General features: G+C 46.1%; 1 protein-coding gene and 1 long non-coding RNA gene across 9 annotated transcripts in view; one reads left to right on the forward strand and one right to left on the reverse strand.

Annotated features, from left to right (window-relative positions):
• The window catches only part of LOC307205904, a 260341-nt gene that overhangs the window by 130552 nt on the left and 113970 nt on the right, over positions 1–15819 (reverse strand). Inside the window, exon 2 of the long non-coding RNA XR_013834177.1 lies at positions 763–935. This is a non-coding gene — a long non-coding RNA (uncharacterized lncRNA). The remainder of the gene's footprint in view (positions 1–762; positions 936–15819) is intronic.
• Positions 1–15819, forward strand: part of RORC (RAR related orphan receptor C) — a 115780-nt gene that overhangs the window by 55752 nt on the left and 44209 nt on the right. For 5 of the 8 annotated variants that reach the window (XM_079958134.1, XM_079958129.1, XM_079958136.1 and 2 more), the window contains exon 2: positions 1471–1500. In XM_079958134.1, coding sequence (XP_079814260.1) covers positions 1471–1500 — 30 coding nt within the window. Of the gene's footprint in view, positions 1–1470; positions 1501–8614; positions 8738–15819 lie in introns of those variants that run through there. The other 3 variants (XM_079958132.1, XM_079958133.1, XM_079958131.1) reach the window with 3 other exon arrangements.

The raw sequence follows: 15819 nt of genomic DNA on the forward strand, positions 1-15819 counted from the left end.
ATTTCCGAAACAGTATGAGAACCTTGAAGCAGACATCCGCTGAGATTCGTGCTAATCTGAATTTTGCGATGGAGTTCTTCACTCAGAGTTTGCAAAAATGCATGCATGGGGGGATGAAATGAATATATCTGTGAAATTAACATTTTTAAAATGCCTTGTATTAGGGGGAAGTGCATAAAACGAATACATCTGTGGAAATAATAGGAGGGAATGCATTGCATTAGGGGAAATTGCTTACAAAAATGTGTCCGTTTGTCAAGACAGTGTGTAAAATTCTGTGCATTGGGGGGGAGATTCGCACTAAAATGCTGAAGAATTTTCATCAGGGTTTTTATAGAAAAAGAAGTCACATTGGAAATGTGGAGAAGCGAATTTAAGAAACTGCGACAACTGAAACAGACAAATCCTACCATCCCAACTTTCTGTTAATCGGTCTCCCACCTCACACTTTTTGGGGCTATGCTCTAAAATGGATTTGTTGTGCTAAGACAACAAAGCACTTGAACCCACTCTGAATTATACCATCCTAACTTTCCCGTCTGCCCTTGGATCAGGGGAGACTGCTCCCATCTTGCAAACTAGTGGCAATATGGAGCCTAAGGTAAAGGGACCCCTGACCATTAGGTCCAGCCGTGGCCGACTCTGGAATTGCGGCGCTCATCTTGCTTTATTGGCCGAGGGAGCCAGCGTACAGCTTCCAGGTCATGTGGCGAACCAGAGCAGTGCACAGAAACGCCGTTTACCTTCCTGCTGGAGCGGTACCTATTTATCTACTTGCACTTTGATGTGCTTTCGAACTGCTAGGTTGGCAGGAGCAGGGACCGAGCAACGGGAGCTCAGCCCGTCACGGGGATTTGAACCACTGACCTTCTGATCGGCAAGTCCTAGGCTCTGTGGTTTAACCCACAGCACCACCCGCGTCCCTAATATGGAGCCTAAAAACCCGGTATTTTTTGCTCCCTGAAAAAGCAATTTTGGTATGTCAAATACCAAACTCTTGACTTCTCTCTTCCACAGACCTCTGCCCTTTTCTGTCCTTATCTCTTGGTTTCTCGGCCACTTTGCCTCTTTGCTGCTATCCCCTAGATCTACTTCCTCCTTAATATCTGGGCACCGGACCTCGCCTGAGCATGCCCCACTCTGCCCGCCCCTCTCTCCCTCCTTTCCACCACCCCGTCTCGTTTCCCTTCGGCAAAGTTCTTTTCAGCCAAACTTTCCCAGTCGCTCTGAGCAGGTGGAGTGTTTGCTTTAATTCCATAGCCAACCTTTTCATGGCTTGCCGAACATTTCATAACATCACAGCAGCTTGGCCAATAGCAGGCCAGGGCTGTGGGCGAAGATATTTCATGAGGCAGGCAGGCAGGCAGGCAGCTTACATTCTTTTGGACCATTGGTTTGTGCTTGGTTTTATTTATTTATTTCTTGAAAACGAACGAACCTATCTTAACTCGCCCTCTTCTTGATTCACAGGGTCAGCAGCAATGAAGAAGACACACACGTGTGAGTAGAATTTCATTATTTGTTGCGTTTGGTAGGAGGATGGTAGCTTTTTTTTAAAAAAAGGAAAGGTGTTGCAAATCCATGAAATTACCAGATTTTTCCTGCCCCTCGCTCCTCATCTCACCCTGATCTCTGAGCGAGTGCAGACCTACTCACTACTCAACATCAGGTTAACCACAGCGGAGAACATAAGCGCTTAGAAAGTCTCTCCCCTGTATCTTCCTGCCAGCTGCTAACCACTTTGCAACAACTGGTGGGCTCCTTTGCGAGTTAACGATCGGCAGCTGCAAACGCAACGCTCAAATGCTCTAAAAAGAACAGCGTCCTGTGATAATAATAATAATAATAATAATAATAATAATAATTTATACCCCGCCCATCTGGCTGGGTTTCCCCAGCCACTCTGGGCGGCTTCCAAAAAAATATTAAAATACAGTAATACATCAAACATTAAAAGCTTCCCTGAACAGGGCTGCCTTTAGATGTCTTCTAAATCTGGTAGTTGTTTTTCTCTTTGACATCTGGTGGGAGGGCGTTCCACAGGGCGGGAGCCACCACCAAGAAGGCCCTCTGCCTGGTTCCCTGTAACTTGGCTTCTCGTAGCAAGGGAACCGCCAGAAGGCCCTCGGAGCTGGACCTCAGTGTCAGGGCAGAACGATGGGGTGGAGACACTCCTTCAGGTATACTGGACCGAGGCTGTTTAGGGCTTTCAAGGTCAGCACCTTTAAAGGATCTCACAAGCAGGTCTTGAAATCCATTAGTGACACACAGAGAGATGTCTCACACCAAGCCCATTGGCCCATCTAGATCAGGGCTCCCTACACTGACAGGCAGAGGCTCTACAGTATTTCAGACCAGGGTGTCCCCTACCTGGAAGTGCCAAGGATCAGCCTTCAGAAACTGGCATTTGCAGGTAAAGTGTCACTGCAGATGGAGGCTCCATTCAGCTGTCGTGGCTTGGCGACCATCTACGGCCCGTTCCTCTCTGTATTTGTCAAATAGGTTAGGGTGTAGCCTTCCGCAACCTATGGTCCTCTTGCTATTGCTGAGCTGTAGCTCCCAATATCCTTGAGAGTTGGCCAGAATGGCTGGTGCTGATGGGAGTTGGAGTCCACAAACATCATAGAACTACAACACCCATCATCCCTGCCTGTTGGCCACGCCGACTGAAGCTGACAGGAGATGTAGTCCAATGGCGTTCTTTGACTCTAACTCCCATCAGCCCCTGCAAACATGGCCAGCAGGGATGGTCGGACCACCAATGTTCTTGGACTCCAGTTCCCATCAGCCCTAACCAGCGTGGCCAGGAGTACTAACTTAGCCCCACGACTGTGGGTGCCCGGGGCCATGGGTACTGTGAACCTGGCACCGAGTTGAGTTGATAAAACTTTATTCGCATTAGCCAATGCCCATAGCAACAGTAAAACATTACAGTATAAAGGAAATTTGATAAAAGAGCGCAATTTAAAGTCCTGAATCAGCAGTCATTTAGTGGCCCTTATTCTGATTTTCCCCTGCTATGAACCTGGCAACCTTTGCTGTTATCTGCTCATTTTGATCTGATAGACGAAAGGCCATCATGGCAGTGGTTGAGCGCCCTGGGATGGTTAGTACGAGTGGGGTGATGATCTCGTTCCTCAGGTCTTAGTAGAGAGTGCAAGACAGGAGGGCGTGTGCCGCCGTTTCGGTGCTACTGTCTCCACAGGGGCAAAAACGTTTCTCCGGCAGGATCTTTTGGAATCGACCCTCAAGCACCGCAGATGGCAAAATATCCAGTCTTGCAAGTGTAGAAGCACATCGGTATTTTGGGATAATATGTTTGTGCAGATACGGGGCCAGAGAATCAAAATGGAGAGGTGGAAAATGAACATACCAAGGGCAGAATTTCCTTATACTGGCCAGGTTGTTCTGATGCTCGATATCTTTTAGACAGTGACCAGTTAGACTGTTTGCTTTAGCAGGGCCCATAGTGAGTAGGTGTTGTGGAGATAGGCCACAAGAGTGAAGTTTTTGATAGACGGTTTTAAGCCAGGCACTTTTATGGGAGTCTTGAAGTACTAGGGATAGTAAACAAGGGGGATTTGAGTTTAGGCAGGGCCAGAAGTTAAGAGTTCTTTGCCAAGTCCATACTTCTACTGAAGGGAGACTTGCCTCCAGTTTCAATGATGCATTTGGGACGCATGGCGGTACAGAAAAAATAAAAGTTAGGAACCTTGACTGAACAGCTTCCAAAGTGCTAAGATGGTTACCAGTCCAAATCTGAGCCCCGTATAGTAGCTGTGCTAGGGGTTTAGCTTGGAATACTTCTAGGGCTGGTGGTATATGTTTGCCACCCTTTTTCATGGAAAAAGCGAGTCAAAGTCTTGGCACTTTGGGATTCTTTTTCTTTTGCACATTTTTGGTGTGCTGCCCATGACCCCGTGGACTGGAAGATAAGGCCCAAATATTTGAAAGCGTTGACCTGTTCGATTGGCTGATTGTCCATACGCCAACTGTGGGGCCTCTGTTTTCTTGAGTAAACCATAACTTTGGTTTTCTGATAGTTTACAACCAGGTGTTCTCTCTGGCGATACACTGAGAGTTTTCTTATCAGTCTTTTTAGGCCTATTTCTGTTTGGGATAAGACGACCGCATCATACAGAGATTGGTTTTGAGGCCAGCTTAGCGGCATGGATATTAGTGGGTGCCCAGACCCTTCATGGGGAATTTTGTGGATGCTCGGTGTCAGGTGGCTGTTGGGGTTGCTCGAGAGTAACCAGGCAGGATTCCGACCTGTGTTTTACAGGCTTTATTTATGGGACGCAGGTGGCGCTGTGGGTTAAAGCCTCAGCGCCTAGGACTTGCCGATCGAAAGGTCGGCGGTTCCAATCCCTGCGGCGGGGTGCGCTCCCGCTGCTCGGTCCCAGCGCCTGCCAACCTAGCAGTTCGAAAGCACCTCCGGGTGCAAGTAGATAAATAGGGACCACTTACCAGCAGGAAGGTAAACGGCGTTTCCGTGTGCGGCTCTGGCTCACCAGAGCAGCGATGTCACGCTGGCCACGTGACCCGGAAGTGTCTCCGGACAGCGCTGGCCCCTGGCCTCTTAAGTGAGATGGGCGCACAACCCCAGAGTCTGTCAAGACTGGCCCGTATGGGCAGGGGTACCTTTACCTTTACCTTTTATTTACAGTGAAGAGCCCCAAAGCTCATGTCTGGCTCAATCGCTAGCAGAATCCGGGAGTGGTCTTTTTTTTGGACCTCCCCCAACATAAGTTTCGTTACCCCCAACCGTCTCCTCCCCTTTCTGCGCCTCAAACTACTGCGCAGGATGGGCGGTGGCAAGGGCGTGTTTCCCTCCTGTCCGGCTTGCCCAGAAACGGTGTTAAGGCTCCCACCAGCATCCTCTGGTCCTTGCCTCTCTTCCCCACTGGAGGCGGGGCTTTCCTCCTCCCTGGAAGATTTTCAGAGGCTCCCTGTAACACAACTGACCTTCTATTTCTCGCCTCTGAGGCGATGGCAGTTCCCTGAGACTCGGGCACCCAGGGCCCCAGGGAGTTGGCACCTATGAACATGGCCAAAGGTCAAGGATGATGGGAATTGGAGTCCATTGGCTCGTCTAGCTTGGAACTGTCTATTCAGACCACTAGTCCTGCTGGTTGCCAGAGTCTAGCCACCTTCAACAAGGTTGTGCCAATGGGACCTTGTCGTTCCTCGTTCTGTTGCGGCGCCTTGTGCTCAACTGCTTTTCTCTTGACGCCCCAGGACCTACTTTCTTTTCCACCTCCGGTGCCTCTGTGGGTTGGGGCTGGTAGGGGAGAGAAATGGGGACATTGGCGTATTTCCCCCTCTTATTTGATGCCTGGAACAAGATCTGTGTGGTGGGCCCCTTCCTGTCGCTGTGGGACGCAGATCAGCACCACGGTTCTCTGCACGACGGGATGCGGTTGGGCTTGCCCAAGCGCTGAGCAGGGCTCCATCTCGGGAAACAGAGGGCGTCCTGGCCTGACGTCGTGCTTTGCGGTGGGAGGGGGTGTTTGACCTCGATAAACAGGGAGGGCGAGGCGGGTCGGCCATGTCAGATGTGTCAAAACAAGGGTGCAGGCCTTGAGTTTTGAGGCCCACCTTGTCTCGCCCCTTGTTCTCACCACGGCCAAATGTAGCCATGGCTGCCATGTTGGGTGGATGGACAAACTTGTGGAGGAGAGGGCTTTGTTGTTGTTTAGTCGTTTAGTCGTGTCCGCCTCTTCGTGACCCCCTGGACCAGAGCACACCAGGCACTCCTGTCTTCCACTGCCTCCCGCAGTTTGGTCAAACTCATGCTGGTAGCTTCGAGAACACTGTCCCACCATCTCGTCCTCTGTCATCCCCTTCTCCTTGTGCCCTCCATCTTCCCCAACATCAGGGTCTTTTCCAGGGAGTCTTCTCTTCTCATGAGGCGGCCAAAGTCTTGGAGTCTCAGCTTCAGGATCTGTCCTTCCAGTGAGCACTCAGGGCTGATTTCCTTCAGAATGGAGAGGTTTGATCTTCTTGCAGTCCATGGGACTCTCAAGAGTCTCCTCCAGCACCAGAATTCAAAAGCATCAATTCTTCTGCGATCAGCCTTCTTGATAGTCCAGCTTTCACTTCCATACATCACTACTGGGAAAACCATAGCTTTGACTATACGGACCTTTGTTGGCAAGATGATGTCTCTGCTTTTTAAGATGCTGTCTAGGTTTGTCATTGCTTTTCTCCCAAGAAGCAGGCGTCTTTTAATTTCGTGGCTGCTGTCACCATCTGCAGTGATCATGGAGCCCAAGAAAGTAAAATCTCTCACTGCCTCCATTTCTTCCCCTTCTATGTTCTGCCCTCACTGTTGGAGGCAGTTAAGCTTCTGGAAACTGCAGGAGGGCAGAGGACCTCTTGTACTCAAATCCTGGTGTGGGTTTTGCATAATGGGCATCTGTTTGGCCACTTTGAGCACAGGACGCTGGACTAGATGGGCCACCCGCTTGATCCAGCAGGGCTCTCCATACGTTCAGGTGCCCCCCAAAGAACCAAGGAATCGAGATAGACTGGCTCTGGACCTGGAGATTCCATAAGAACCTCAGAAGACCAAAGAGGACCCCTCTAGTCCAGCATCCCTGAATCTCGCAACATCCATTGTGTGTTCTTCCCCCCCCCTTTTTTAAATAGTAGATTTTATTAGTATTTTCCACACAACAACAACATGAAAAATATCAAAAAAAAAAATACACAAAACACAAAAACCAGCATACAAAAAAACCCAAATCCATATCTTACAAGTTAATAATATAAACACTAAACAGAAAAACAAACACCTCCTTTATCTCCACAGCACCTCCTTTATCTCTCATTGTGTCTTCCTGTTTTCCTGATCATCTCTACCTTAGCATCTAGATACAAATCCCTCTTTCTTATCCTTTCACTTCACAAGGTTATTCCAGACTCAGCCAGATTTCTGTCCTCGAACCTTGGCTTTTAAGGTATTCATTTAGACACTCCTGTTCCTTTTTCACTTCACTTTTTGGTTTTTGTCTTGTTATATCTGTCAATTTGGCTAATTCTAAATACTATAAAAGCTTACATAACCACTCTCCCCTTGTGTGTAACTGATTCCCTTTCCAATACTTAGCCACCAGGATTCTTGCTGCAGACATCGCGTATAAGAAAAATTTAGTTTTGTCTTTTGGAATATCATCATTTAAAATTCCTGAAAGGAATGCCTCTGGCCTTTTACTATATGGTATTCTTAGTATTTTCATTATTTCTTTGTGGATCATGCTCCAAAATTTCCCAATTTGGGGCATGTCCACCACATATGGTAGAAGGTTCCTTTTTGTTTCTTACATCTCCAGCACTTATTATTATATGTTTTATTCATTTTTGCCAGCCTTTCTGGCACCAGGTACCACCTGTGATCCATTGCGTGTTGATGAGTTCAAGCGTCATGAGGGAGGGGGGAAAACTGGCACCACCAGTAACGTTTTCCTTTCTGATCTGAGTGCTGGACAGGTGCGCTGTTGGGGTGCTATTTGTGGGGAAATCTCCCTAAATGGGCAGCTACACACTTCCTTTCTCCTTCTTCTCCTTCTCCTTCTTTACTTCCGTATTTGGAGTCCTTTCTTGACACTCCAGAAACGGCTGTACGCTGCGCATCCGGAACGCTTGGTTTTAGCCACATCAGCTGTGCGCACGCAGTCAGTGTTGTCCGAAGGGGTCCCAGGTCTGAAGACCTCTTGCTCGAAACTGCAGGAGCGAGGAGAGTTCAGCCGTTGCACTTGAGTCCTGTTTGAAGAGTTTAGATTTGATATCCTGCCTTTCACTCCCCTTCAGGAGTCTCAAAGCGGCTAACATTCTCCTTTCCCTTCCTTCCCCACAACAAACACTCTGTGAGGTGAGTGGGGCTGAGAGACTCCAGAGAAGTGTGACTGGCCCAAGGTCACCCAGCAGCTGCATGTGGAGGAGCGGGGACGCGAACCTGGTTCACCAGATTACGAGACTACCACTCTTAACCACTACACCACACTGGCTTTTCTTTGGGGGCCACCGTGTTAAGTCACTGTGGGAACAAGGTGCTGGAGCAATGCATCTCTGGCCTGATCCAGCCTTTGGAACCAGGCATTTTGGGCCATATCACACCGATTCGGCTCCGATTTTTGCCAGTTGCTTACTTGTTTCCAGGCCCAAATCTGGGCACTGATTTTTAACCCTTAAACATCCTGAGCCGGAGTGTGGTACCTTTGGTCATCCCAGGGACAACGTTGCCATGGCGGCCAACCTTTGACGTGACTTTCCCCTTGAAACAGAAAGCCACATTCCAGCCTCAGAGTTTTCTGTGCTCGCCATCTCCCGCCTCAGACCCTCTCATCCATCCACGTCCCCCCCCCCAAAAAAATGGAAACTTTTCTTGTGGCTTTTTCATCTTCTCTCTGCCTTTCTCTTTGGCCTTTTGTGGGTTTGGAACTTTCCAACTCACTGCTGTCTCTCACTCTTATCCCCCCCCCCAAAAAAATTACAACCGGAGTTTCTGATTGGCCGTTGGGAGCACCAGTCTGTAGGGTGCTGCGTCACCTGTCAGTCTGCTGATGATGCTGCCTTTTTAAAAAAGGAAATCTGACTGTACACACACACACACACACACACATGCCCCAAAAGCGCTTCTCGTTCGTTGCAGCTGATGCCCAGAGACGAACAGGTGTTGCAGAATCAAACCGCTGGCAGTCCCCTTCCCCACAAGCCATTTTCACCATGAGAGGTATGTGGGGAGAAGGGGGGGTTGGGGGAGGCAAAGCAACTGCTTGGGGCCACCTGTTGGCTTGCAGCCAGCGCCCGAGCAATGGGGTGTTTGATGGGGCCCCCAGAAACCCATAACAGAGCCAGGATTGCATGATGCCACCTGTGGCTTTAAAGCCAGCTCCAGAGCCCAGAACAATCGGGCTGTGTGTGTGTGTGTGTGTGTGTGTGTGTTTTGCACTGAATTTTTCAAACGTTTTCACAGTAACCTTCAAATCAAATGCATTGTTTCCTAAGTTGACTTTCTCACCTTCACCTCCGCAGTGTTTTTCCTTACACCTTTTCTACTGATTTATATCTTTGTCTATCACAAAAAATGTTTCTCTATTGAAGTTATTTTATCATTTTTCTTCCCCTGCTTGTATCTCAAATACTGCCCACGATTTGACTCTGTGTGTATGTGTGTATACACACACACACACACACACACACACACACACACCTATATATATATATAGTTGTTTAGTTGTGTCCGACTCTTTGTGACCCCCTGGACCAGAGCACGCCAAGCACTCCTGTCTTCCACTGCCTCCCGCAGTTTGGTCAAACTCATGCTGGTAGCATCAAGAACACTGTCCCACCATCTCATCCTCTGTCGTCCCCTTCTCCTTGTGTCCTCCATCTTCCCCAACATCAGGGTCTTTTCCAGGGAGTCTTCTCTTCTCATGAGGTGGCCAAAGTCTTGGAGCCTCAGCTTCAGGATCTGTCCTTCCAGTGAGCACTCAGGGCTGATTTCCTTCTGAATGGAGAGGTTTGATCTTCTTGCAGCCCATGGGACTCTCAAGAGTCTCCTCCAGCACCAGAATTCAAAATCATCCATTCTTCGGCGAGAGATATATATATATAGTCCACGAAAGTCCTCTATGAAGAGTTGGTCATTTTGATCTCTAAATTTTGCTGTTTCTGCATAGTCCATTGCTTTCAAAAACCACTCTTCCTTTGTTGAAACTGTCTCTTCTTCCCATTTCTGTGCATATAATATTCCAGCTGCCGTTGTCACAGACATAAATAGTTTGGTCACCCTCTTTGGGACACCCTAAAGAAGAAAAGGTCTGGTGTTTTGGAAATAGCCCATTTAAACATGTTCTTCATTATATTATATATCATTTCCTCCAAAACTTTTTGGTTGTGTACATATCCACCACATGGAACAATCGTGTTTTTGACGGGACACCAAAAAGCCCAATCCCTGAGCAGGGCCAAAGTTGTGGCTTTCCTAATTTAAGGGCTGTGTTGCTCAAGGAACCCCCTTCAGAACAATAATAATGCTAATATTGCTGGTGAGCTGATAATGGTGTGCAATGCTGAATTTCTTGCCTTGCCTACATTCCCGGAGTCTGTAGAGTAGGGATTTGGCGAGAAATTTGAATTGTACACATATCTTATATATAAACTGTATGCGTGTTTTACATTTGTCTGATCCTGTTTGGCCGCAACCTGTGTTTCGTTGCCTTGTTAATCAGCTCGAATTCAAACTGGTTCACATTGAAAGGTGATCCAGCCCTAATTTGTACTTTCCTAGCCAAAACTTTGCCGTCCTTTGAAATTCACACACCTGCGAATTTTGCAGTCTGGTTCTCTGGCCAAGCATCGCATCAAAAAGAAAAAAAGGCATATGCACAATGGTAAAAATGAGATATGCACCCCCCAAAAGTGTCATGTTAGGGAATACAGGGAAACGGCTTTGCCAAAATGTGGGTTGGGAAAAATATTTGCCCAAGAAATTTGCACAAGAAGGCTAGTGAATTTTCATGAGGACATTTCATTTTATTTTACATCCTAGATTGATGGATTTCATGGTCCTTGGTTAAACATCTTGGTTGTAATTTTAACTCTGGAATTTATGGGTGCAGATTATAGATCCTTCCAATGAATGAAGAAAATCCGACCTCAGATCTCTGTCTATCGCAGGGACGGGGCCATAGGGTTTTTCTGGGCTTTGCAAGAAGGTGAGACTATAATGGGCTTAAGTTACGGAGGGGGGGGGAGATTTTGGCTGAAAGTTCTCAGCAGTTCAGAGCAATTCAGCAATTGCCAAAAAGGGTTATGGTGAACTCTCTCACCAGAGCTCTTCCAGATGGGCAGCCGTCCGTCAGGGAGGACCTAACTCTTGATATCTGGCATTGAGCAGTTGGTTTGACTAGATGGCTTTACAAGGACCCCTTCTCTGGCACTGCCGTTCTTTAAAAAGCAAAAGCAAATACTAATGTGGTCATCACTTTTTTTTAGTCTTCGGGATACCTTTCGATGTATCTTGGTCATACAGTCACTGAAAGCCAGTGCAAGTTTGCTCTTATTCTCTCCATTTTACGGATGAAAGGAAACAGCGGTAGTTTAATTCGCAACCTCTTCACGTATCTGTGCTGCTTCAAGATTTGCAATGAGAGTTTACCTGTTTCTTGCTAGTACTCGGCATTCGACACAGTCGAGAATGACGGAAAATTTAAAACCGTTTACTTCTGGTAATGAATCACAGGTTGTTTCTCTACACACCCCAGTTAAAATATTCTCACCTTCATAACATGCAGGTATATTTAATTCAAATCAGGCTCATGCATATTCTGTTCTTTCTGGGCGGGGGCATTGCTGAGCCGTGTTACAACATGTTGATTTTCCTGGGTTGGGGGGCAAATATATTTTTCTTTCTCCATTGCCTGGCCATCTAGAAGTCTCTTGAGTCAGCCTCTCCCCAGATCTCCTCCTTTCGCAAAGACAACCTGAGTTTTTCAAAGTTATATGGAGCACCCCCAGTTGGTCAGGTGTGAAACTCTTGTTGGGTAGAATCATTGTTTTAATGCTATTAATGGACTACCATTGATCTGAATTTGACAAAGTAGAAAGGAGGGACCAGATCCTCTGCCCCCCAAGGACCTGTAAAAAATTGACACCAGGGAGACGGCAGAAAGAGGTGAAGGTGAACAGAACAAGCTTCTGTGTCTGATTAACATGGACTTAAGGTTAGGGTCAATAGGAGGGTGCCTGCCGTTATAATTTGCCCTTTCAAAACTGAAAGGGCAAACTGAAACTTGGCTATCCTTAGCCATTTGCATTTCTCTGAATTTTGCAGTGCAGTCTTCCCTTGAAATCATGTCTCCAAAGAGGCATATAACTGGAGTGTAAAAATGCACGTTTGTGACAATGGCGTACAAAAATGTATTAGGGGAAATCAGTTTGCAAGCATTTGCATATTGGACAAAATTGCAAAAGTGTATACGAGGCGAAATCTGCAGATGACTTTAATTGAGGGCTTCTTTCAAAAATTCTCAGACTGATACGGAAATGCAGGAAAATGAACTTGAGACTGGGGGAAAATGAGAGGAACAGAAATGGACAGATTTGCCCACCCCCAGTTTTGAGTGTGTCTTAGTAAGAACTGCCCTACCTTACAAAATTGTTGTTAGATCCATGCAAAGCTTGCAATACTCTTAAAATCAGTATATAACTTCTTTCCAAAAGGTGGTCAGGATCGAGCCCATCCACTTAATTTACAGCCACCCTTTTCTGCATTTCAGTAGAAGATGTATTTCTGATATCCATCTCTGTCTTATGCAACTGAAGCTATTCATATTTTCTTAGCTCTGACACACTCCCACATGCTTTAATCTTCTTGCATCTGGTCCACAAATATTTCTGTGTTTGTTTTTTTTAAAAAATGTGTCATCTTTAAAGCTAATTGTTTGAATTAACTACTAATTTGGTGTGTTTCTCTGCACTCTGAAAGTCATTCTTAAACTATTTTTATTAATGTTGGCCTCTTCAAAAGGGCTCTTATGAAACAGTTCTATGTTTAGGCAATTAAAAATAAATCTAAAATTAAAATATTTGGCGCTAGTCCTCAAGGTGTTTTAGCGGGGGGGGGGGGCTCAGATTCAATATAAAGCGGTCTGGATGATTTTGTGGTGTTTAGCAAATGCCCAGGCAAGTATCTACAGGCAGGAACTGAAACTTGAATCTTGAAACTGGTTGCCGCTAGTCCTGATGGCGAGGTGACAAATTCAGAAGAAAGCTGGGTTGTTTCATTTTGTCATACTTAGTAATAGCAGTTAGTAAGGAGCTCTGATACACTTGAATGAATGGGTTATTTGTTGTGGTCGCTGAGCGATAGAAGTGAACACACAATTAAAGTATGCAGCTGGTTATAACAAGACGCAAATATAATGGTGATGTATCTTCACGGGGACTTGGGGAAAGAAAAGAAAAGAAAACAATCCCTAACTGATGCATAAATTTTGGGAACTGAACTCAAGACAAAGAAATGAGGTAGTCCTCAACACCTTTTTCAGCCTTAAAAACTAGCAATGTTGTTTTTAAACATGAAATCACACAAATCAGCATTGTGAATCTTCCAAAATCAACAGCGCCCAGGAACCAAATGTCAGCAAAATACCGATGGTTTCATCCAGTGAAGTCCCACTCAGAGTTGCACCCATTGAAATTAAGAAGCCTAACTCAGTCGTGTATATGAACTTCATTGGGTCTACTCAGCGTAGGACTAGCATCGAATACCACCTGTGCATTCCACCGCACTAGGAACTGACCCGAAAAATTGTCCAGATCTACACTGAGTGTGTTTTGCAGCCATCGCCATAAGACGGGAAGAAGTGTCTGTTAACCAAAAAACATACCTAATCTATAGAAAGGAGCTCTTAAATTAGGCATCCCCAAACTTGGCCCGCCAGATGTTTTGGGACTACAACTCCCATCATCCCTAGCTAGCAGGACCAGTGGTCAGGGATGATGGGAATTGTAGTCCCAAAACATCTGGAGGGCCGAGTTTGGGAGTGCCTGTCTTAAATCGAGAGAGAATCGACCTCTCTCTCTGCACTCCCTATACAAGTTATGATGCAAAAGGACTTGATCGGCAGCCTGTTGCTCCAGCTCCACTCAGACAAAAGCATCTGTTAACTCCAGTCTTCTCAAATCGTCCATTTATACAGGAAGCTGCGTTCTAGTGGGTCAGACCACTGGTCTATTTACCTCAGTATTGTATACACTAGAGGGACGCGGGTGGCGCTGTGGGTTAAAACCTCAGTGCCTAGGACTTGCCGATCATCAGGTCGGCAGTTCGAATCCCCGCGGCGGGGTGCGCTCCTGTCGCTCAGTCCCAGCGCCTGCCAACCTAGCAGTTCGAAAGCACCCCCGGGTGCAAGTAGATAAATAGGGACCACTTACTAGCGGGAAGGTAAACGGCGTTTCCGTGTGCTGCGCTGGCTTGCCAGATGCAGCTTGTCACGCTGGCCACGTGACCTGGAAGTGTCTGCGGACAGCGCTGGCTCCCGGCCTCTAGAGTGAGATGAGCGCACAACCCTAGAGTCTGGCAAGACTGGCCCATACGGGCAGGGGTACCTTTACCTTTATTGTATACACTGACTGGCAGCTACTCTCCCAAGAGAAGCTGAAAAAACAATGCTGTCCAGGGTTGTAAAGACTGCAGAGAGAATAATTGGGTGCACTCTTCCCACCTTGGATCAAATCTATGCTTCCAGGTGCCATAAGAAAGCTGCAGAGATAGCGCAGGATAGTGCGCACCCCGGAAATGATCTCTTTCAGCTTCTGCCTTCTGGAAGAAGGTCCAGGGTTATAAAGACCAGGACCAGCCGCCTGAGAAACAGTTTCTATCCAAATGCGATTTTGGTTCTAAACGCAGCATAAGCGGTCTCTATAGTATAGTGTATTTTAAAATGGGGTTTCAGAGTTTTTAGGGGGTTTTGAATGTTTTATGTAGTTTTTATGTAGTTTTTCAATTTCATTGTTCTGCATGGGACAATGACAATAAAGATACCTTATAATCGTATAATTTCAGGCAGGAGATTTCTCCCAGCCCTACCAGAAGATGCTAGGAGTGAAATGGGAACCTTCTGCATGCAAAGCAGATGTTCACTCAACTACAACCCTTAAATTATCAATTTCGGAAGGCAGCACATTGTGACAAGTGAGCACAGACGCATCCTTGTGTTTTGGAGGTGGTTAATTTATGCTACGATGAAGCTCTACTGATCCCATAATTCAGGGATTCCTTGGCTTCAGTGATGCTGCAGATTGTGAGTTTTCTAACTTTCAAAGGAGGAAGTATTGGTTTCCCAACACGTCTAGAGAAAGGAAAATCTTTTCTATCTCTCTTTCATTCATTGACTGAAGTCTTGAGAACTTCCTTTGCTAGGAGGTTAAAGAGCAAAGCAAAGTCCAGGAACATTGCAAAAAGAGAACTATAACCCAAATAGTTTGGGGAAAAGGCAGGATATAAATGCATTAAGTAAATAAAAATAAATTGGATCGGCGGGAGAATATTATTATGGTTCTTTTTATTTTTGCTGCAACATTTTGGGTTGCATTTTTTAAAAAACACAGAGATTTGGAAAAACAGAAAGGGAATGTATATTTCCTCCCCTGCTTGAAGAACTATCTTTCTCCACAAATTCCTCCAGGTTCTTTGAGATCTGTTACAGAAGCATTGCTAACTTCCCCTTATATAACATCTGGAACGATGGGTTCCTTAATATCACAAGCATGAATATGTTCAGCCCATTATGGCCTCTGCTTTAAAAGCAGCTTCTAATTTTTTTGTTGCTGGGGCGACTGTGGTTGGGCAAAAGTGTCAATTTCAGTTTCTCTCATCTTCTTTTTCTTTTTCATTTTTCCACTGCAAAGTTCAGTTCTGCACATCCCCACACCAGTCTGTGATCGTTATTTTTCAGAAAGAAAAGGTCCCACTGAGTATTCGTCAGCGTTTTTGCAAAGGTTTCTTCTAATATCCACAAATTTGTGTGGCACTTTGCCAATGCATCCATTTTTCCCAAAAAAACACAGCACAACTTTGTGTGCCATTTTCACATTCATATGGCTTTCTATGCACATTTTATTCTGGCAACTTCCTTTTTGTATACAAAAAGATCTGCTTTACAAAACTCTGAGAAGGACGGATTTTGGAGGATGGGTTTGTTTTGAATTCCTGTATCGTTTTGCAAAGTTCAGCATAGGCCGGTCCACTTTTAGGTGTGAAATGGATTGCGTTTCTCCCGTCGCTCCTACATACAACATGACCCA

Source organism: Podarcis cretensis, assembly GCF_951804945.1.
Source record: "Podarcis cretensis genome assembly, chromosome: 16".
Lineage (NCBI taxonomy): Eukaryota > Metazoa > Chordata > Lepidosauria > Squamata > Lacertidae > Podarcis > Podarcis cretensis.